The sequence below is a fragment of the Leptopilina heterotoma genome, unplaced genomic scaffold, assembly GCF_015476425.1.
Source record: "Leptopilina heterotoma isolate Lh14 unplaced genomic scaffold, ASM1547642v1 Lhet_51, whole genome shotgun sequence".
In the NCBI taxonomy this organism is placed as follows: domain Eukaryota; kingdom Metazoa; phylum Arthropoda; class Insecta; order Hymenoptera; family Figitidae; genus Leptopilina; species Leptopilina heterotoma.
The window spans coordinates 3,205,760-3,230,957 of record NW_025111110.1 but is presented as its reverse complement, the minus strand read 5'-3'; the positions used below and the strand labels follow the sequence as shown (position 1 = coordinate 3,230,957).

The 25,198-nt window shown below is 22.5% G+C and overlaps 1 protein-coding gene across 3 annotated transcripts in view; it reads left to right on the top strand.

The window, feature by feature from the left end:
- The window catches only part of LOC122507755 (octopamine receptor 1-like), a 197,374-nt gene extending 174,933 nt beyond the window's left edge, over positions 1-22,441 (top strand). For all 3 annotated transcript variants that reach the window (XM_043620634.1, XM_043620632.1, XM_043620633.1), the window contains 4 exons: positions 12,558-12,670; positions 14,171-14,504; positions 18,698-19,013; positions 21,315-22,441. In XM_043620634.1, the coding sequence (XP_043476569.1) occupies positions 12,558-12,670; positions 14,171-14,504; positions 18,698-19,013; positions 21,315-21,490 (939 nt within the window). In that variant the 3' untranslated portion in view covers positions 21,491-22,441. The remainder of the gene's footprint in view (positions 1-12,557; positions 12,671-14,170; positions 14,505-18,697; positions 19,014-21,314) is intronic.
- Positions 22,442-25,198: the final 2,757 nt, after the last annotated feature.

Sequence of the window (25,198 nt, the reverse complement as noted above, 5' to 3'; positions counted from 1 at the left end):
TTTTTACATTGGTATCCAATTATTTTTAATGAATCTTCTCTTGCCGCTTTGTCGATTATATGGAATAAGAGACCTTCACCGAAACTTTTCAACAAAGGTCACAAATTGCATGAAAGCTTCTTTACCCTTTTTGCTTACCTATCATTCTTTGAGAGGTTTTTATTGTGTGTAACAAATCGATAGGTTTGTAAGGCTATTTTTCTCTTTACAATTCATGTATTGTTAATATTTTCATTTCTGTGTAATAAATAAAAAAATTAATTTAAACTGTTTTCTTTCTTTCAATTTTCTGATTTTTTTTCTCGAAAAAGTAATTAATATTACAAACAAAAAAAAATTAATATTTCTATTGTAATTAAAAAGGTAATTTAAACTTTTTTTCTTGCTAAATTCTTGAGTTGGTATTATTTAATATTTTTCGGAAGAATAATTAAAATTACGGGGAAAAAATTTGAATTTAATTTAAAATTAGTAAATGGGAAATTTTAGAATTATGGAAATAAAAAATGCAATAGTTTTTAATTTCTTTAGATATTGTTTGAAATTAAACGCTGGACAATTTTAATATTCCCTTTAATTTCAAGCCATTTCAGGCCAATGAAATGCGATAAAAAATTGTGAAGGGGAAATTTTACAATGCAGATCAACTTGATTTATGCCGCTGAAAGTTCGAGAAGGTTGACATAATTGTAGAATACAAATCACTATTAGTCGCGTTAATAAAGTGAAATTGATTTTCCTTTTAATTTTCGCATTTCAAAAAAAAAAAAAATACAAACTTTCCTTTTTCGACATAAACATTTTTTTATCTCCTATCGAAAAAATATATAAACAAAAATGTTTTACTGAAAATTTTGTTTTACAAATTTAATTCAACAACTCTTGTTTACAATACTTTTTCAATTAATTTAAGTTTCATAAACAATAATAAAAAAAGAGAGAAAAAAAATTCAACAGACAATATGACATCATTCACCAACATTTTCAGTATTATGAATTAAAACAAAAATTTCTTTTTTTTTTTTTTTTTTGGAATCACCGTAACATACCGCAGACTGAATTGAACTTTGCTTTTGTTTTTTTCGAATGATTTTGCTCTCGTGTACGTTCAGATGGATTCTATAACGAGAAACTGCTGTGGAAACAATTGCAACAATACAACTGTCATGCTTTGTTTCAAGCAACAAAAGATCAGCAAGTGAGAATGCAAATCAGTCAACACTATGAGTTCATTGAAACTACATTACACAAGATGTTTCTCTTGTAATGATATTTATGTACATATATATTAATGTAATGTATAGAAAAAAATTTATTATTATATTAAAATTACTGCTATTAGAAAAATAAATGCTTGAGAGATTTGAATAAATATTATATTAAAGAATAAAAGTAATTCTTTATTTTCTTCGACTGAATCAGCTTTAATTTTATCCAAGGCTTTAAGATTAGTCTGACCAAAATTGACTTCTACTACTTGAATTTAAATGAGGAGAATTTAAATTTTATTTGTCTGATCAAACTCTAATGTTACTACTTGTATTAGAATTTCAAGAATTTAGTACTTTGGGGCTGACCTAATTTGATCTTTACTACTTATTTTTTCTTCCCTCAAATTAATTTTTTGTGTATTAAGTTTCCTTGAACTAGTTCTAAATAAATTAGGAAGATTCAATACGTCACTTTTAGATTGATTGATTGATTATATTTTAATATTATTTTAACATTTCTATTTATGATTAGAGTCTAATAATAAGCTTGTTTGCAATTTCCTAAAGAATATTCTGATTCACTCTAAAAATTATTAGATACTCAAAAAACTGTTCTATTACATTTAATTACGAATATTTTTAATTATAAAATTAATCCAATAAATAACAATAAACCAATAAATAACACCAATAAATTCTTTTTTAAATAAATATTTAATCATCATTATTATTCCATTATAGTAATTAAGATTTTCAAAAAATTTCAAATTCAAACCTTTATGAAATTAAACAACTTATAAGAATATTATTATAAAACATGAAGATATTGATCACTCCGAGTCGAAGACTCGGAGTTATTGATATCTTCATGTTTTGTAATAATTTAAATTTCCATAAAATTTTTCAGAAAAAAATTAAATTATTCACAAAATTTTTAATAAAATCTTTCCCAAGAATTTAATTATTTTTACAAGTAATAAAATTTTTTACATGAATTCAATTATTTTCATGAATAATAAAATTTTTCATAGGATTTCAATTATTTTTAATACAATTTTAAATGAATTATTCAAAAAATGTAATTATTTTAAAAAAAAATTTTGCAAGAATTCAATTACATTTCACAAATAATGAAATTCTTCGCTGAAACTCAAATATTTTCCAAATTTATTTTTTTAATGAAATTACTTAAATGAATTCAATTTTAAAAAAAATGTAAGAAAACGCGATGCAAGAATTCAATTATTTTCATAAATAATACAATTCTTTACAGAATTTCGATTATTTAAAAAAAAAAAATTAATAAAAATTCGTTGCAAGAATTCAACTATTTTCATAAATAATAAAATTCTTCACAGGAATTCAATTATTTTTAATACAATTTTAAGTAAATTCTTCGAAAAATGTAATTATTTTCAAAATTATTCAAGAATCAATTATTTTTTTAAATTTATAGGTACTATAATGCTTTTAATATTCAATTATTATATAAAATTTTAACTGAAATTCATTTTTAAATCAATTATTATTAGAAAATTCTACGAGAATTCAATTATTTTGAATACAAAAATAATTTATTGAATAAATGAATTTTTTTCAAAATTGAATCCTCATAAAAAATGTTATCAACAAATTTTTAAATAATTAAATTTTTTGACGAATTTTAATAAAATTTTCAGAAATAATTAAATTTTTCGAGGAATTCGATTAAAATTGTATTGAAAATAATTGAAATTCAATTATGAGTTTTATTATTCATGCAAAAATTATTGAATCTCGGTAAAAAATTTTATTATTTATGAAAATAATTTCATGCTTGCTTAAAATTTTATCAACACTTTTTTTAAATAATTGAAATCTTTTGAAGAATTTTATTATAAAATAGTAGATATTGAAACTGATTGAATTAAGGAAAATTTTTGAAAATAATTAAAATTTTGTTCAAGAATTTTATTAAAATTTTTAAAATAATTCAATTTTGGAGAAGAGTTTTATTATTTTTAAAGATAATTGAAATTTTCAAGTGGCATTTTTAAAATTTTTTGAACATATTTGAATGTCTACGAAGAATTTTTTTTTGAAAATAAAATGAATTTCTGCAATCATTTGTAACTTCTTCTAAATTAAATTTTTTCCAGTACTTTAATAAAAAATCCCTGACATTTCCCTAATTTCCCTGACCTGTGACAACTTTGGAAATGTTAAAATATTTTTAAAATTAAAAATTTGCAAAATTTCCATGAAAACTCCGCGGAAATTCCATGGAGAAGTTCCATGGAATTTCCAGGGAGTATTTCCATGGAATTTTTCGACGTGAGAAATATTCAATTTTTTTATCTGATTAAATACAAATATGACTATTTGTTATAAAATTTTAAGAATTAATATGTTGTGTTTGAGTCAAAACAGAATACTTTTTGTCTGACCAAAGCAGACACTTACTACTGATTTTTCGTTTCTCAATAAAAGTCTGACCAAAATTGTTGTATACTACTTGCTTTTAAAATAGGAGATTCGTTTTAAAATAGAATTCTTTTCATTCGAAAAATTATGCCTTTTCTGCTAAAATATCAATTTCAAAAAAATTATAACTGGATAAAAAATGTTTTTACATTGAACCTAAAATTTTAGGACTCGTAGTTTATTTAAACCGCAAAAATACAAAAATACAAAAATACGATTCTTCACAGAATGAAAAAAAATATTATCATTTATTAATGAGAAAATTATTTCATACCTAATTCATAAGAAAATGAATTCAAGAAATATTTCCACTTCTATTTAAGAAGGTGGAAGAATTAATTTCTAAAAAATGTTTCTTTAAATTAATAACGGAGAAGAAGATAGAAAAAGAGAAAGAGAGAGTGAGAGTGAGAGAAAAAAATAGAATCTTTAATAAACATAAGTTTTTTTTCAATTAAAATCAACATCCCGGAAGGAATGGAATTTTTATATGAAATCTTAGAAAACAAGTTTTCAATTTTCATCAAGTTCCTTGCCAGTGGAAATTTCGTCGGGAAGAAGAAAGTTAATTACTTTTCATATGCTCCTCTTTAATTCAATCTGTGCGGCTTGAAATTTTAATGTGATACACTTCGTCCTCTGCGCGCTTAAGTCCGAGTTGACTGGAATAATAATTAACGTATTAAAGTACGACGTGCAAATTAGTGCCCAAGACTAATCGTGTCAGGCAATTTACGATCGGAAATTTGAAATTTTGTTTCTTGCTTCATTCAATATATATATAGACGATGAGTAATTTTCATTTCAAATATAAAATTGTCATCAATTAATATCATTTTTTTCCCTTCAAATATTATTTTTTAATTTTCTTTCATATCATTTAGTACCTATTGTAGTATTTAAATAATATTTTCGATTGGGAAAAATTTTAAACTATAGATACTTATCAAATAATAGAAATTTTTTCAAGTTATATAAATAAATTAAGGAACAGTTTTTTTAAAATAATAATTTCTTATTTATTATTTTCTAAATATTTCTAATTTAGTTTAAAGAATTGTTTTTTAAATAATATTTTATTTATGTTTTTTGGAAGGTAATTGAAAAACTTTTTTTAAAAAAAGTCAAACGAATAACAAAATAAAATAAATTTAAAAAAACAGGTTTTATTCCCGAATCAATTGTTTTTATTGACAGAAATAAAAAAATTGATAGTCTAGTCAATAAAAAATTTTGTTTGTTTTTACAGTAGAAAAAAAGTGATGATAGGCATTGGAGACGCAATTCAAATGTTAAGTAGAAAAATCTCTTGAGTCAGGCAATCAATATTTTACGAGAGGAAATTTGAAATTTTATCTAGTGCTTCAAGTGAGCAATTTTCATGCAATAAATGGTCACCCATAAACTTTACATTTTTTCTCACCAGTGAATGACAATTTTTTTTTCTAAAACGAAAAAAAGGACAAGAGAAAGAAATTATTTCAGACAAGCAAGCGAATTAAATGTACATTATGTAACTAATACATTGTAAACTATAAGATTTTTTCTTAACTTTGACCTAAATTTTAAAATAGTGATCTATCACGTTTGACCTGAATTCACTTTCGACCTTAATTTCAAAAGTAGGTATGAAAATAACTATTATTTTTGTCTTTAAATTAAAAGAATTTCTACTTCTGTTCGAAATTTGACCTAAAATTTATGGGTTCGACCTATTTACAAGCGACTGTTGACCTAAATTTTATAGTTTCGCTTTAAAGTTCATATAAGTTGAAGTTATATTCTAACACTGACAAGTGAATTTTGACATAAAGTTTAAACTTAGGTAACAGTGTCTTTTGACCTAAATTTTCCAGTTTCGTTCAAATATTGACCTGGAAATTTTGTCCTAAACTTCATTTCCTAATTTTTGAAGCTGTATTCGCCTACTGACCTGTGGATTTTTACCAAAAGTTAGAAAATTCTTTAAATCAATTTATTAGTGATTTTTGACCTAAAAATGTCAAGTTTCATTAGCACATTGACTTGTTAATTTTGACCTAAATTTTAACCTTGTCTCTGTTAGATTTTATAAATAAAAATAAAAATTTTTGTAATTAAAACATTAAAATGACTTTTGACCTAAAAATGTCAAGTTTCGTGAGCACATTGACTTGTCAATTTTGACCTAAATTTTAACCTTCTGTTTGTTAGATTTTGTAAATAAAAATAAAAATGCCATTAATTAAAACAGTTAAATAATAAAAATAAAATAAAAATAGGGAGGTATTAAAAATTTACAAATTAAAAATTAACAATTAACTATAATAATTTGAATTCAATTTTTTAAAAAAATTTTAATAAATCCTTCAAAAAAATTCAATTATTTTTATAAATAGTAAAATTTTTCGCAAGAATTCAATTAGTTTTATAAGTAATAAAATTCTTTGCAGGAATTCAATTATTTTCCAAACAATTTTAATTGAATTCCTCGGATAAATTCGAATATTTAAAAATATTCCCATAAATTTGAATTATTTCCTAAAATTTTAATAAATTCTTCGAAACAATTCAACTATTTTTATAAATACTATAATTCTTTGCAGAAATTAAATTATTTTTAATTAAATTTAGATAAAATTACACGAAAGAATTTAATTATTTTCAAAAATTTCCATGAAAATCAATTTCAACAAGAATTTAAAATTCTATATAAAAATTTAATTAATTTCAATGCAATTTTTAAGTATATTCGTGAAAAAAAATTTTAAAATTCAATTATTTTCAAAGAGTAATAAAATTCTTGTGATGAATTCAATTATTTTGAATATACTTAATTTTAATAAAATTCTTTAAAGAAATTCAATTATTTTCGAAATTTTAATTGAATTTCTCGAAAAAATTTCATTTTTATCAAATATTTCTATAAAATCCTTTATCGTTATTATTATCGTCATTGTCCATTTGCTTAAATATGATAATAATAAAATTCTTTATAACAATTTAATTATTTCCTAAAATTTTAATAAATTCTTCGAAACACTTTAATTATTTTTATAAATAGTAAAATTCTTTGCAATAATTCAATTATTATTATAAATAGTGAAATTCTTTGAAGGAATTCAATTATTTTCAATTCACTTTTAATAAAATTTTTCTTCATAAAATTAAATTGCTTTCAAAATATTCAATTTAAATTATTAAAGAAACTCCATTTGTTTAAAAAAAATTCAAAGAAATCCTTTAAAATAATTTAATTAGAATTTTTTAAAATTTTAATAAAATTCTTTGCGAGAATTCAGTTATTTTACTAAATAATAAAATTCTTTGAAAGAATTCTGTTATTATAAAATTTTTTGATAAAATTCTTTGCAACAATTCGATGATTTTCAGTACATTAATTTTTAAAATTGAAAATATTTGAAAAGGAAAATTATACAAAAGTTAAGAAACGAAGAAGCAAACAACAACTAACTTCAAACTGCGAAAAGATTACCGCAACATGTAATTTATTATTATTAACAATTAATAATGTTATAATTATTTTTATTTTATAGTTAATTCAAAATTGTAATGACAAATAGAAATGATAAGAATTTTTTTTCACTTCTTTTTTATAAAAGACTAAAATTTTCTTAAATATTATGTTTTGTCAAATTAAAATTATGCAGATTTTTGTTCTTTACTTCTAAGGAAAATTAGAAAATTCTTAAACAACTGTGTTTAAGAAATAGAAAATTTATTTATTTTGCATTATTTTTGTTTATGAATCACAATTTTTTTTACAAAATTATTATTTTGTTTTAGAAAAAGAAGAAAAATATTTGCACAATTTCTATTTTTAATCTTATTTTAGGAACATGATTTTTTACAGGAATTAAGACATTCAAAAATTTCAAAATCAAACATTTTTTAAATTAAACAACTTATAAAAGTATTTGTTATAAAACATGAAGATATTGATTGCTCCGAGTCGAAGACTGGGAGTGATCGATTTCTTTATGTTTTATAATAATTAAAGATTACCGATTGATGAAATCATTATTTTATATTATAAGAAAATTTTTATTCTAACTTCTTCAAAAATTATTTTCATCATTTCAATTCAATTATTTTCTAGAATTTTTAATTATTTTTTATGAAAATAATTGAATTTCTGTGAAATTTTTATTATAATGATAATTGGGATTTTTTTCAACTTTTGAACATAGTTGAATTTTATAAGAAGAATTTTATTTATTGTTTTGAAAATAATAATTGAATTTCTGCAATTATTCGTAATTTCTCCTAAATTGAATTTTTTTTAGTGTTTTCAACAGAAATTTTAATTAGAAAATTTTTTAATTCTATTATTTTTAAAATTGCTAATTTTATTTAAAAAAAAAAGGTAGTAAGAAATTTCTAGTTTGAAAATTGAAAAGAAAAATAGAGAATGAAAAATAAAAAAAAACATTTAATGAAATGTTTGATAATGATATAAATTCCGAAATGAATGTCACATTTTAATAATAATGACTCAAGTTAGAAATTTATACAGACGCATTTGAATTTGATTAAGTTTATTCATATGTTTATAGAGTGAGAGCACTATCAAAAGTTGAAACTCTGAGCATTAAATGAAGCAAGCAGGCAGGCAGATGTTGACAGTTAGTTTAAAATATACAGCACAAAGCTTGATCATGTCGAATTGAGTATGAAGATGAAGTGCATACAAAATGCTAAACTGGTCTCCTTGTTAAACTAACAAAACAAAAGTAGAATGCGCCTTTATATGCAATTGAATTCCCCAATGTCAAGGAGAATACAAATGTGTAGAAGACGATTCTTGAAGTGGCTGAAATTGTCCCCTTCCCCCCCCCTCTCTCTCTCTCACTCTCCAAAGATTGAATCACAATTTTTTTTTTCGTCATTTTCTATCTTTTTTTTGCCTTTAAAGAATCTACAAAACAATTATCGTTCTTTTCTGCAATTCTTGGGGAAGAAAAGTAGTCTAAGAGTTGGGAAAAGAATGAAAAGTTTTCTCGAGTGGACCAGATTTCAAGAACTTGTAAAAAGCTAAGACTATTGTATTTTCGTTGAATGAAGATGAATTGATCGAATATATATGTATATATATAGAGAGAGAGTGGGAGAAAAGGAGAGAAAAAAAGGGAGAGAGAGAGAAAGAAGAAAATAGATATCTGTTAGGGAAAAAATAGTCTTTTAACTTTAGACAATTTTTTTTATGCTTGTCTTGAAAGGCTTTTCTTGAAAAAAGGATTTAAAAAAAGAAAAAACTAATTTATATTAAATTTAAAAGAAATTAAATAAAAATTCAATAAATATTATTAATCAATTTGTTGAGTTAAAAATTGTCAAATTAAATATGAAAAATCATTGAGTAAAGATTGAATAAAAATTTCTAATTAATTGTTCATTTAAATATTTTGTATTTCCAGTGGAAATTATAAAATAAAAATTCGCAGTGAAATTTATTAATTATTTATTGATTTAAAAATTTGCATTTTAAATGGAAAATTATGAAATGAAGATACAATAGAAATTATTAATTAATTATTAATTCAAAAATTTGCATTTTAATTGAAAAATCATAAAATATAGACTCAGTAAAAACTACTAATATTAATTATTGAATCGCAAAAAAATATGTACCTTAAGTAAAAAATTAATAAACGAACAAAATTAATATTATTAATAATAAAGAAAAAGGTCCGAAGGAAATAATTTATTATTCATTTAAAAATTTGCATTTGAAATAATCAATAATCAAAATGTTTGATGAAAATAAATAATTATTTATTGATTCAGAAAATACGTTTTAAATTGAAAGTAAATAAATCTCGAATAGAAATTTAATTTACCATATAAGAAGAAAATAATAAAAAATAAAATACACTTAAAAAATAATTATAAAACGACTTTTTGACGAAATTCTCTTTTTTGAAAAAGTAAACAGAATTTTATTCCAATCCATCAAGTAATGTAGGAGAATATTTACAAGCGGCATCACGTATTCTAACAGTGACATATCCTAAACAAACTAATTTCTAAAATATCCCATCCAATATTTTTTTAATACATTTTAAACACATTACTTTTTACATATTGGGTGGGAAAAATTGAAAAAAAAATTCAATTATTTAAATAAGGTTTTCTAAAAAAAGAAATTGTTAATTTTTGAAAGAGAAAGAAGTCAATAGAAATGTTATTCTAATTAATTGCTAATTCTAAAGTAACTTGACCTTGAGATAATTAAAACGTTCATCAGTGAAAAGTTAATTAATTGGCTCTGACGTTGAAATGAGAAAGGGTCACGATTGTTATTCAAATACTTGACTCGATCGTTCTTTTTTTCAAATCTGATTAAGCAATAGGGAATTATAGAAATTAAATTCATACATTTAGATAGATTTTCACATTATTTCCTTTTTTAGTTAATTACCTATTTTCTTTTTATTTAATAAAAATTCTTTTGATCGATTTTTACATTTTTCACCTTTTGGTTAAATATCTCTTAATTTTTCTTCAGTTATAAAAATTGTTATTAGCGTTTTGAATATTTTTTTTCTGTCAGTAATGCCAAATTTAATAATTTTACCAATCTTCTATTCTATTAACAATGTTTAACTAATTAATTTATTAATAGTACAAAATTCTTTACAATAATTACTTTTTTCAAGTAAATTTAATTATTGTTTTAAAAGTGAACCTTTTTTTGTAGAGTTAATTTTAAATTTGCAATTTTGAAATCTAATTAAATACATTGTAGCAAAACTTCTCTGCTACTAAATTAATTATGTTCAAGTTGGAAAAGAGCCAAAAATTGAAATTGGCTACTTTTCTCAAAATACTTATTTATATGGAAAAAGTATTTTGTAATTAAAAGATTTTACTTAATAGTTTTTATATTTTATTGCATAATAAATATTTGTACTTAATCACTTATTCATTACTATACTATAATAAATAATTGTAAATATTAATTTATTAAATAATAAATACGATATTAAACTATAAATATAACTAATAATTAATTAATTATTAATCACATAATTTTCTTTTTACGCCTATTTGAATATTAAGTAAATAAATATAGGTACCAAAAAATTTCTTAATAAGAATTATATTTCATAATATCTATTTCATTTTATTTAATAATAGCATGAATTTAATTATTTTCATAAATAATGAAACTCATCGAAGAATTTCAATTATTTTTATTAAAATTTTAAATTAATAATCGAAAAATTCTGTTATTTTCACAAATAAAGTTTTCCACAAGAATTCAATTATTTAAACTAATAAAATTTTCATTATATTTATTATATTTGGAAAAAATTAATTATTCAAAACAATGTTCAAAAAATTCTTGTGAAGAATTCAATTATTTTCAAAAATAATAAAATTTTTCACAGAAATTCAATTATTTTTAAACATTTTAATAAACTTTTCGGCAATAATTCAATTATTTTCAAAATTAATAAAATTCTTCTCTGTAATTCAATTATTTTTGAGAATTATAATAAAATTCCTAGCAACTATTCAATTATTTTCATAAATTTATAAAATGCATAGCAGGATTTAAATTATTTTTAATACAATTTTACAGAAATTGTTTAAAAAATGTATATATTCTTTAAAACTTAATTTTAATTCCTCGAAAAAACCAATTAATTAAAAAAAAATGTTTTTTTAATATTGTTTGCAAGGATTGAATAATTATTTTTGAAAATTTAATAAAATTATTCGAAAGAAAGTAATTGTTTTAAGTACAATTTTAATTAAACTTTTTTGAAATAATTCAATTATTTTTTTAAATTTTAATAACATTTTTTTGATGAATTCTATTATTTACACAAAATTTTTCGAAAGAATTCAATTGTGTCAATAAATAAGAAAATTACTTCCGAAAATTCAATTATTTTTAGGTATTTTTTTAATAAAATTCTTTTCAAAATTCAAATATTTTCATAAATAACAATATTCATCACAAAAATTCAATTATTTTTAAAAATAATAAATTTCTTCTTGAAAATTCCATTATTTTAAAAAATTCTAATAAATCGTTCGCAAGAAATCAATTATTTTCATAAATAATAAAATGTTTTTTAGGAATTCAATTATTTTCAAAAAAATTTAATAAAATTCCCCACAGACATTCAATTATTGACAAATTTTTTAATATAATTCTTTGTAAAATTTAATTATCTTTAAAAACTTTTCGCAATTCAATGATTTTCAATATCTACTATTTTTATAAAATTTCCAAATAGAATTCAATTATTTAAAAAATGGTTTGTAAAAATGTTTGTAAGAATTTAATTCTTTTCATGAATAATAAAAATTGTCATCATTACAATTATTTAAATTAGAATTTGCATCAAATTATTTAAAAAATTTTATAAAATTCTTGGAAAGAATTAAATTATTTTTTATGTATATTTTAAATTCTTTCATGAATAATAAAATTCGTAGCAGGAATTCAATTTATTAGCAGCATAAGAAAAAAGTAAATATTTTTGATGAAAATTAGGAAAAATTCAGGAAAATAAAAAAATGGAATGGAATTTTTGTCAATTTTGTGAAGTGAATAAAACGAGTATTTTTAGTTTCTTTGACATTAAAAAAAAAATGACAATAACCCACAAAAATTAATTTTCAAAACAAACAAATGAATGCAGAGAATTTGCTAACAGAAATATTTAATCTAAGAATTAGAGCAAAATAAATTAAAATCCGAATAAAAACTTTAATTTACAAATATTGGATTAATTTATAATATTTAATAATTAATCAAATTGATGTAAAAAATTTTTGTTCTCTCAAAAAGAAAACAATAATATTTTGCAATTTGCGCTGCTGTTTTTTTTTGGGTCTTTAATGCAAAATATTTTTCTTTTATAGTTAAACGGTGGATCCTGGGAACTGGGGGAGATTCTTTGCATAGCTTGGGTCTCGTTGGATGTTCTCCTATGTACTGCCAGTATCCTGTCCTTGTGTGCCATATCTATAGATAGGTAACTAAAAGGGATCTGTGTTTACAATTCTAGCACGTGTCGATAACGATATAACGAGAAAAAGCGCTTCCTCTATTGGAAATTGTTTGAACACCTCGTGTAAATAAATTCCGTCAAATATTACATGTTATAAAGGTGAAAAAAGAAAGAAAACCGGGCAATATATATGCGGCATTCATTTTTAAATTTCACCTCTCAAAAGCTTTCACCATAAAGAATTTTATAGTTTCAAATTTTTTTTTCTCACTGTTTACCCTCTATGATGAGGGTGCGAGAGAAAATTTTGAATTATACTTTAAATTTCTCAACTATTTTGCAGATAATTTTTTAAACTACTTTACGGATAATTTTTAAACTACTTTATTGACAATTTTTTTGAATTTGTAAAATTATTATTGTTATTATTGTTAAAAAAAAATTAAAACTCACCGATCGATGATTGACTTGAAAAAATAGTAACAGGATAATTCGAAGTCCGTCGGCAGACTCCTACTTAATATCTGAAAGCAAAACGCAATTATATTTTTTTATTTCTTTTCAAACTTAAATATATTTTTTTTAATTCACTATTTTTTATTTGAAATAGAATTTGAAAACAAAATTTTTTCCTTCCTTTAAAATTAAAATAACAAATTTGAATATTTCTTTATTATTTGAATAGTTTTTTATTATTTGTATAATTTTTAGTTACATTTTTTAATTTAAATAAAATACTTTTTTTACTTTAAATTTGTTTAAAAGGGTTTTTTTAATTTGTTCAAAAATTTTTAAACTTGATTCAAATTTATTTGAAGAGTGTAAAAATTGTTTGAAATGTCTAAAAAAAAATTTTAAAGTTTATTTAAAGAGTTTAAAAATTGCTTCGAATTATTATTCGAAGAGTTTAAAACTGTTTTTAAATAAGTTTACGAAATAAAAATATATATTTTTTAAATTAATTTGCAAAAAATAATAAAAAAGTATTTTATATTTTTTTTTTTTGCAAAAGATGAAAAATACAGTTTAAATTTTTCTCTGTCACAAATTAAAAATACAGTTTAAATTTTTCTCTGACATTAATTAAAAATAAATTTTCAATTTGTTTATAGAAAACTAAAAATCAATACATTTTCAATTGATTTTCAAACTTATTTTCAAAAAATACCCAAAGTTGAATGTTTCCATCTGAAAAATATTTTAAACAAAGATTCTTTGAAAATTTGTCAATAATATTAGTAAATATTTAATTAAATTCAATAAATTAAAAAAATTGTAGAATAAAGTACAAAATGAAAGAAAATTAAAATTAACAGTTTGATGTTAAAGTAAACAATAGAAAATAATGGAAAATAATACAAACACAGTTTTCTTAAAAGTTAAAAGTATTAAATTAGATCAAATTGATGCCAAAAATTTTGATCAATTTTAGTCTTAAATAATAAAAATATTTCAAATAAAAATTTTTTGAGAAAAGTTATTAATTTCTTTTTTTTCTTTTTTAATTGCTTTTAAAAATTTTAGGTATTTGGCTGTGACGCAGCCTTTAATCTACAGTAGACGACGAAGAAGTAAAAGACTGGCGGCATTGATGATCATTGTTGTTTGGTTTGTGGCCGGGGCCATAACAAGTCCACCATTATTAGGTTGCTTTCCACAGGCAACAAATCGTGATAGCACAAAATGTTCATATAACATGGACTCATCGTACGTAATATTCTCAGCAATGGGCTCCTTTTTTCTTCCCATGCTGGTCATGCTCTACGTTTACGCCCGGATTTCCTGTGTTATCGCTGGAAGACACAGAAATTTGGAAGCAACTGAGAGCGACAATTTTCGCCGTCGACGGCCACTTTTGGTAAGAGAGAAAAAAATCCCATAACATTTACAAAAATAAAAAAACAACAAAAATTCCTAAAATAAATAAACTAATAGAAAAAACTCAAATTTTTTTTTTTACTTACTACTTTTTCTTATTTTATTAATAGTTTTTAGTTTAATTTATTTAAATAATAAAATAGGAAGAAATTGAAGAAAATAATAAAAAAAGTAAATAATAAAAGAGGAAAAAAAACAATTAAAAAAATAATACTAAGTAAAATAATAAAGTAGGAAAAAAGTAATAAAATTGCAAAAAAAAAATTGCAATAAATAATTATTTTTAATTTTTTCAACTACTTTGACATGAATTTGCACTTATTTACTTATATAGTTAGAGAGACTGGGTTCGCGTCAATTTAAAAATATTTGAAATTTCTTTCGATAAATTCCACTTGGAATGAAAAATTTTAATTAAAAATATTCTCTTGAAACAATATCATCGCGTTTTATATAGAACAATTGACGCGCAGTGACAGTATCAAGTATTTTATAAAATTAAAAAATATTTTAAACCTCACATTTGTTTGTTTTAATATTAAAAATTGTTTTTGAAAATCTTTTAACTATATTTTATTTTTGTTAGCTTCTTTTTTTCATATTGAAGTATTTTCTGAATTTAAAATTGAACTTTACATTTTTCTATATTATTTGAAATATTTAAATTTTAAATAAGCATTTTTTAAAGTATTCAAGTATTTTTAATTTTAATATTTTCAATGTTGCTTTCTATTTTCAAGATATTTTTTAAATTACTTGAATTATGAAACTTTTTTAATCCGAAACTTTACATTTTTTATCCATTTTTATTTTACTATTTTTTCACTTCTTTATTTGTTTAATATAAACGAGTGAAACAATATATTTTAAAGAATTTTTATTACATTTTTTTTAAATTTAAAAATCTATTTAGAGCAAAATTTGTTTGCATATAAATATAAAATGAAAAAAAAGGAATTTAAGTAATTAAATTCAAAAAATATTTTGTCTTTTTTATTTTTTTCCCTAAAAACTGAAGTATACGTAGAATTTTTTAATTTTTATGTTTAGTGCAACTGATTAGAAATGAATAATTAAAATTCTCTAATTGATTGTGAAGATGGGAGATAGTTCTTTATCGATTCGACAATAGAACAAGGGTTCATGAATAGACATTTTGATGTGTGTATCCAATAATAGCAGAAAATCAAGAATATGCATGACAGTAATATCGAGCGCCTTAATGGAAAATTCATATACCACTAATAACTGTGTGAATATCCAAGACAATAACTGAAATTACGAATGACCAAAATTAGTATATTTCGGTCATATTCGTAATTTCCATTTGGCTTAATTATTGTCCACATTGAGAAAATGAGTGCACTTTCCTTAAATTAATGCAAAATGGACCAATAACAATTGAAAATAATTAGAGTCAATTTTTCAAATTTTATTCTCGACATTGCTTTTATTTATTTATCTTTCTACTCAGCATGAAATTTAATGCATTTATACATGAAGAATTGAAAAAAACTATAAAATGCAATTTTTAATTTAAAAAATTTTTGAAAACAAATTTGCTTCACTTTATATTTATTTAACTACTAAAAATCAAATTAGAATAATTTTTTACCAAATTTCGGTAAACTAAAAATTTAAAATGTCCTGTTGGACTAATTATTGACCTATACTACTTATAGTTAAATTAGATACTCGCGTTTGCGCTCTGACTGATCAAAAATTTACCATACTACTGAATGTATAAACTATAAAAAATAAAATATAAACTATATTTATAAATAAATTTATAATTTAAAATTATTTGCCTGACTTAAACAGCCTTCTACTACTGATAAAATGACAATTTTCTCTGACTGTGTACTAATATTTTCACTATAGTTTGAAAAAAAACTGAGAATAAAAATAATTAAAGTCATTGCGTCTGACTAAAATTTTTCTCTACCACTTTTATGTAACTTAAAAAGAATATAGTAAGTTTTGATTTACTTAAAAAATTGTTACTACTTACTTTTTATTTTTTAATAGGAAAAATTAAATTAGTCTTGTCTGACTTGATTTTGATTTATACTACTTAAATTCAAATTCAAAGAAATCGTTTGATTTAATATTGATTTTACTACTTAGAACTAAATGACAAAAATTATAAATAAGCTTGACTAAAAATTGCGCTTACTTTTAATTTTTTAATAGGAAAAAATAAATTAGTCTTGTCTGACTTAATTTTGACTTATACTCCTTAAATTCAAATTCAAAGAAATCGTTTTATTTAATATTGATTTTACTACTTGAAACTAAATGACAAAAGTTATAAATAAGTCTGACTAAACATTTAACTTACTACTTATTTTTTAATAAGAAAAATTAAATTAGTCTTGTCTGACTTAATTTTGACTTTTACTACTTAAATTCAAAGAAATCGTTTGATTTGCAATATTGATTTTACTACTTAAATTAAAATTTCAAGAGTTATAAATTTGCCTGACTGAACATTGCACTTACTACTTATTTTTTTAATACGAAAAATTAAATTAGTCCTGTCTGACTTAATTTTGACTTATACTACTTAAATTCAAATTCAAAGAAATCGTTTTATTTAATATTATTTTACTACTTGAAACTAAATGACAAAAGTTATAAATAAGTCTGACTAAACATTTCACTTACTACTTATTTTTTAATAAGAAAAATTAAATTAGTCTTGTCTGACTTAATTTTGACTTTTACTACTTAAATTCAAAGAAATCGTTTGATTTGCAATATTGATTTTACTACTTAAATTAAAATTTCAAGAGTTATAAATTTGCCTGACTGAACATTGCACTTACTACTTATTTTTTTAATACGAAAAATTAAATTAGTCCTGTCTGACTTAATTTTGACTTATACTACTTAAATTCAAATTCAAATAAATCGTTTGAATTAATATTGATTTTAATACTTGGAAATAAATGACAAAAATAAGCATGACTAAAAATTGCACTTACTTTTTATATTTTAATAGGAAAAATTAAATTAGTCTTGTCTGACTTAATTTTGACTTATACTACTTAAATTCAAATTCAAAGAAATCGTTTGATTTAATATTGATTTTACTACTTAAAACTAAATGACAAAAATTATAAATAAGGCTGACTAAAAATTTCACTTACTACTTATTTTTTAATAAGAACAATTAATTTAGTCTTGCCGGTGAGAAGTAATTAAATTTCACTTAAATGAATGAATTATTAATTAAATTAATTAAATAAATCTAATTCTTTTTAATAAATTAATAAATTTTTAAAAAGTTCTAAATAGAATATAAAAAAATTCTAATGAATTCAAAACAAAACACTTTACTTCTTTAACAATTTTTTATTCTTTTGTCCAAAATTTCATTCTGTATTCTAAATAGAACATTTATTATTTATGTGAATTATAAACTATTTATCACATTTATGTAGAGTAAAAAGAAAATGATTTATGCATTTTAAACGGGAAATTGCAATACAAAACGTGTTAACTGCTATAAAAAGTTTATAAAAAAAAAAAATTGTTGCTTTCTTGTCAAACCGTAGAAAATGGCAATTCCATAAAACGCTATTGAAGGTCGAAAAACATTTATCATCGTATCGTGCTTAACGGTTTCGAAAGATAATTCCTAAAATGTTACGACATTGATGGCTTTTTTTCCCTGTTTACCTATATATCTACGATATTTTTTTAGTTAGAAAAATCAAATATCGGTTATGTGAACAGAAAAGAATTTATCGACAAAAACAAGGTATGGAAATTTTTAAACGGGAATAACTGCAAATTTTATTGAAAAAAATTCATATTTGAGTTTTTAATTTTTTATATATTATTGGGGGGTCTTAATTTTCTTTCGGAATTCAAAATATATTTTCTTTTTAATTTAATAATAAAGAAAGCAAATAAAAATTAGGTGTTTAATTATTTCAATTTATTTTTCAATTAAACCGAACTCACACTAAATAGAAAGATAAAAAAGAAGAAGATCTCTCTCACAGAAAAACTAAATAAATGTCAAACTGGTTGAAAAAATTATTAAAATCATAAAATCAATAATAACTTATTTATATTATATTAATAATAATTTTGTTTATTTTTCATTAATTATTTTTTTTTTGTAATTTCGAGAAAATTGTAATTATTTTCCGTTATTTTCAGAGTGAAAGAACGAAAAGTATAATAAAAAAGAAGAAATCAGATGGAAATACGACTTCAGAAGGTACAAGTGACTCGTGCGATAAAGCACCGAGTCAAAATGAGATATCAACGACTTGTCGGAAGTTTGGAACAATTCGTACCCATCATCATAGCTGTATCAACAGGGTGGCGAGGGAAACGAAGACCGCTGGTACTTTAGCGGTGGTTGTTGGGGGCTTTGTTGCATGTTGGCTCCCATTCTTCATTCTTTATCTAATCACTCCTTTTTTACCTATGGAGCCGCCAGACCTTCTCATGCAGGCTCTCACGTGGTTGGGTAAAGTGCAAATTTTTTACAATTATCTCAAAATTTTCCCATCAAAAAAAAAATTTTTCCAATTTTATTTTTTGTATTATAATTATATTTTAACTATTTTTTTACTGTATTTTCAGTTTTTCATGAAACTTTCACTATCATTAAAAAAAACTTTTACTTTTCATTTCTTTTAAAATTTTTGATTTTCACATTCACTAAAAATGTTTTCACTTTCAATTTCAGCAACAAATACTGTCACTCAAAAAAACATTTTCACTTTAAATTTCAGTAACAAATACTGACACTCAAAAAAATATTTTCATAATCATTTCAAAATTAAAAAATTTCTAAGTAAAAGTGAAAATAATTTGAGTCAAAGTGAATATTCTTTGAGTGATAAGGGGAATTTTTTCAGTTAAATCAAAATATTCAAGTCAAAGTAAAAGTGAGAATTTTTTTTATAAGTAAAAATTTTTTCAGTGAAAGTGAAAATTTATTGAGTGAAAATCAAAATATTTGTAGTGAAAGTGAGAATTTTTCTATTGAGAGTAAAAACTTTTTGAGAAAAAGTGAAATTTAATTGTTTTTAGAGAAAGTGAAAGTAAGAATTTTCTAGAAAATTTTGAGTGATATTGAAAATTATTTATTGAATGTGAGAATGTTTTTTAATGAAAGTGAAAATTTTTTGTGTAAAAGTGGAAGGTAGAATTTTTTTTAGTGAAAGTAAAAGTAAGAATTTTATAGGAAATTTTTATTAAATGTTTTTGAGTAATTTTGGAATTTTTTTAGTGAATGTGAGAATTTTTTTTAATGAAAGTCAAAATTTTTTGAGTAAAAGTGGAAATTACAATTTTTTTAGAGAAAGTGAAAGTAAGAATTTAATGGATGAGAAAATTTTATTAATAAAAATTGAAAGTAGAAATTTTATATTAAAAGTGATATTTTTTTTAGTGAAAGTAAAAATTTATTACGCGAAAATAAAAATTATTATGGTAAAAGTAAGAATTTTTTTAATGAAAGTGAAAATTTTTTGAGTAAAAGTGAAATTTACATTTTTTTTAGAGAAAGTGAAAGTAAGAATTTTCTAGAGAATTTTGAGTGATATTGGAAATTTTTTAGTGAATGTGAGAATTTTTTTTAATGAAAGTCAAATTTTTTTAAGGGAAAGTGAAAATTACAATTTTTTTAGTGAAAGTGAAAATTTATTACGTGAAAATAAAAATTATTATAATGAAAGTGAGAATTTTTTCATTGAAAGTGAAAATTCTTTGTGTGAAAGTAAAAGTAAGAATTTTATAGGGAATTTTGATTAAATGTTTTTTAGTGATTTTGGAAATTTTTTAATGAATGTGAGAATTTTTTTTAATGAAAGTCAAAATTTTTTGAGTGTAAGTGAAAATTACAATTTTTTTAGAGAAAGTGAAAGTAAGAATTTAATGGATGAGAAAATTTTATTAATAAAAATTGAAAGTAGAAATTTTATAATGAAAGTGATATTTTTTTAGTGAAAGTGAAAATTTATTATGTGGAAATAAAAATTATTATAGTGAAAGTACAAATTTTTTTAATGAAAGTGAAAATTTTTTGTGTGAAAGTGGAAAGTACAATTTTTTTTTTAGTGAAAGTAAAAGTAATAATTTTTTAGGGAATTTTGATTGAACGTTTTTAAGTGCTTTTGTAAATTTTTGTAGTGAAAGTGAGAATTTTTTTTTAATGAAAGTGAAAATTTTTTAAGTGAATGTGAAAATTATAATTTTTTTAGAGAAAGTGAAAGTAAGAATTTAATGGATGAGACAATTTTATTAATAAAAATTGAAAGTAGAAATTTTATAATGAAAGTGATATTTTTTTTAGTGAAAGTGAAAATTTATTACTTGAAAATAAAAATTGTTATAGTGAAAGTAAAAATTTTTTGTGTGTAAGTGAAAGGTACAATTTTTTTAGTGAAAGTTAGAATTTTCTAGAGAATTTTGAGTAAAAGTTTTCGAGTGATATTCAAAATTATTTAATCAATGTAATAATTTTTTAATTTTTAATTTTTGTTTATCTATCATTTCTCGAATTTTTGCAAAACTTTCCACATCCTAAATAATTTTTTCTAAAGAAGTTTTTTTTAAAACTATAATTTTTAAAATAAAAATTTGTATTTTACAGAATTTTAATTTAGTTTCATAATTTTCATCTCACAGAATAAATTGTGTTTAACAGATTTTTGCTAAATAAAAATTTGGCTAAATAAAAATGAACTCAAATATTTTGAATTAATTTTAATTTTCTTGTATTTTTAAAAATTTTAATAATTTCTTTTCTGCAAAATTTCAGGTTGGATTAATTCGGCTATTAATCCGTTCATTTATGCCTTTTATTCGGCTGACTTTAGACTGGCTTTTTGGCGACTTACATGTCGGAAATGTTGCCGTAGTCGAACTCCATTAAATCAAGTCGATCGCAGTATTCCTCCACCTGCTAGTTGGCGGAAGGAAACATCAAAAACTTGAGTCCTGGAAACGAAAGTGTGATTTAAATTCTGAGAAGTGAAAAGAAAAAGGAAAAATAAAGAAAAATGTTTTTGATTCGTCGCTGAATAAAATGCTATTACAACTGTGATTCTTCAAAAAAAAAAAAAAAAAAAAAAAAAAAACGTGGTAACCGCAATCCCCCCTCAAAAGAAAATATCTCTATAGTTAATTAAAATAGTGAACAATATAAAACTGTTTTTATAAAAATCACTATATATCACGATTCACGATAAAAAAAAGAACAAACCGACTAATAAATTTTAACACCTTTAAAAAAAACTCCCCTTCAAAAAAATATCAAATAAAATTTTACTTTCTCATAAAACTTCTTAACACGTTTTCTAAGACATTTTTTACATTTGCAAACAAAATCTCATTAATGAGACACAATGCAAGAAAAATTAGGATAAAACTCAATAAACTAAAATAAATATATAGTGCAATGTTATTTAAATTCGTGAAAACGTGAATTAAAACAAAATTGCAACTAATTTCCGCTTTTTATATTCAAGAAATTTGTTTGTCAAAAAAATCTAATTCGTATGAAGAATGAGAATAAAACATTATAAATGAATTATAAATTGCACATGTGATATAAAAATGTATAAAAGAAAAAAATATTCGAGAAATTTGTAAAGAAGAATATGTGAGAGAATTTAAAAAAAAAATTTACTAAATATAAATAGGATTATAAGTAATGTAGACTTGTATTGATAAAAGAATGGACAGATGTTTTCTTTTATGTAAAATAATTGAAGAAAAAACACTTTTCATTGAAAATAATCGCAAAAAAAACAAAGTTGCCTGAATGAGAGTTAGTGCAGAAGTATGTAATATTCAGAATAAGGCAAATGAAAGATTTTTAGAAAAGTAAATGTGTAGTCTAACTCTTGACTATCAAATAATGAAAAGTATGGCTTTATGAAAATATAAACAGTCTTCTTTTATTTCTTTTCCCTCTTTTTTTATAATTGTTCCTTTCCCTTTTATTGTTAAATTCTTTTTTTTGTCTTACGATTTACGATTTACTTTTTTCTTACGAGAATTTAAAAAATCGACTTACAGAAGTACTTTTACTAATTTTTTTTAATAAAATTATGAGAATATAATATAATTTATTTATGTCTGACTTAGATTGGTTTTTACTACTTATACAGTAGTAGTTACAAAAAAAATTTAATACGATTTGGCACACCAACACCTTTTACTATTTATGTCATAAAAATTCAAGAATCTTTTAATATGTACTTGTCTGACTAAAAATGTACTCTACTACTGATATCCAAGTTCGAATTATTTTTTGTCTATTTTTACAGAAACAAAAACAAATTGATTTTAAATTGAATGTCAGTAGTACAATATAGTTTTAGTCAGACAAGTGAATAATTTTTACTTGTCTGACTAAAACTATATTATACTACTAACATTCAAATTAAAATCATTTTATTTTTCCGTATGTCATTATTGTAATACAGTTTTAGTCAGTCAAGAAAATATTTGTTACTTGTCTAATTAAAACTGCATTCTATAATAATAATAATTTTGAGTGGTTATTGATAAAATTTGTGTAATTTAGAAAGAACATAATATATTTTGACTGGTCTAAAAAAACTTTTACGAATGAATTTAAATTTTTATAACATTTTAATAATTTTAAATATTGTCTCCCTTAAGGCGTACTTGCGTTTGCGAAGGCAAAAAATGGGCCCCACATAAATATTTTTTTTTCACAGTCATTTTATTTAAAATATTAAAAACGATTTTTGCACCTTAAAGTACATTATAAAAACTAAAAAAAGAAAAAATTGTTTCGTTTTTTAACCGTTATTTACGATTCGTAGAGTGCCCCAAAAATTGTCGATCTCAAATTTGTAAGAGTTTGCGGTGCCCCGCATAGAGCCTCTCCTGACTGTCTAAAATCAAAAAAACAAAATTTATTCTTTAGTATACATTAATACCTAGTGGACTAACCTGATGAATTAAAAAAAAGTAAAAAAACGAAAATGCGGTACTTTTAAAGTCAAAAATTCAAAAGATCAAAATCATCATTTCTTAAAAATTGACTTTAAAAGTACCGCATTTTCGTTTTTTTTTTTACTTTTTTTTTAATTTCATCAGGTTAGTCCACTAGGTATTAATGTATACTAAAGAATAAATTTTGTTTTTTTTTTGATTTTAGACAGTCAGGAGAGGCTCTATGCGGGGCACCGCAAACTGTTACAAATTTGAGATCGCAATGTTTGGGGCCCTCTACAAATCGTAAATAACGGTTAAAAATCGAAAAAAAAATTTCTTTTTTTTGTTTTTATAATGTACTTTAAGGTGCAAAAATCGTTTTTAATATTTTAAATAAAATGACTGTAAAAAAAAATATTAAAGTGGGGCCTATTTTTTGCCTTCGCAAACGCAAGTAGGGGAGACCGGGGCGTAATGGCTAACTTTTCACTCTTTGTTGTTTTACTGGGACATTTTTGTTCTAATTGAATGTTTATCTTCCAGAAAATTTACTCTGGTATCTCAGCTTTCTTTTAAGACTACAAACGTCCCGATATGACTCTTACTTTTTATTCTACAACAGTTTTTCTGGAGCAATGCAGAGCTCCAAAATACGGCCCGAGTCGGGGCGTAATGGATAACTCCCGGGGCGTAATGAATAATGATTGCTAATTATTATCTACAGTTTCCAATCTTATTGCATATTGTAAATTAAGGTTCCTGGGTATTCCGTGAATGCTATTTTTATTCAGCAATACTTCAACTATCGCTTTTTCAATAATATTCTGTGATATTGGCACTCTCTCAATTTTTTTTGTAATTTCTCATTAAAATCGTAGCTTGAAATCTACTATTTGTAAATTTTAGACCAAAGCTTTAAAATTTTGTTAAAAATACCTAAACATACTTAAACTAAGTGACAAGCAATCGCGAAAACAAACCTACACTTCGCCGATATGGTAGGTTGCTTTTTATACATAGCGTATTGCATTAGCCAACACGCCCCGGGAAAAACTAGCCATTACGCCCCGGGGGTACTCGGCAAATATTTGGCTTTTTTTTAACAATACCGGAAGTGTGAATCAAAAATCTCGAATTGTCCCTTAAAAACAAACGTGTCAAGATCGAAACCTCATTTCAGTTTTTTTTTTAAAGCTATTTTTGAAAAAAATAGAACGAAAAAACGAAAATTTTGAAAAGTTACTTTCGTATGTCAAAAATAGTTTTTCTACTATATTTCTTACAATAATGAATAAATATTAATGAAACTTCCGACAAACTTGCAGTATACCAAGTACAATAACTTGTCTATTGTGCGAAATTATTACAATTTACGGTTTTTAAACAAATTACAATTATTCATTACGCCCCTTAGCCATTACGCCCCGGTCTCCCCTACGCCTTAAACTGTTTTATACTACTTGCTACTCAGTAGCTAGTAATGCATCTGACCGAATATTTTTTTACTACTTAAGACTAAATGACAAGAATTAAAAATTCGATAACTAAAAATTGTCCTAATTACTTACTATATAATAGAAAAAAATTAAATTAGTCTTGTCTGACTGAATTTTTGCTTCTACTACTTATATTTAAATTGTAAGGAATTATTTGATTTAATATTGATTTTACTACTTGAAACTAAATTACAAGAATTATAATTCCGTCTGCCTTAAAATTTCACTTACTACT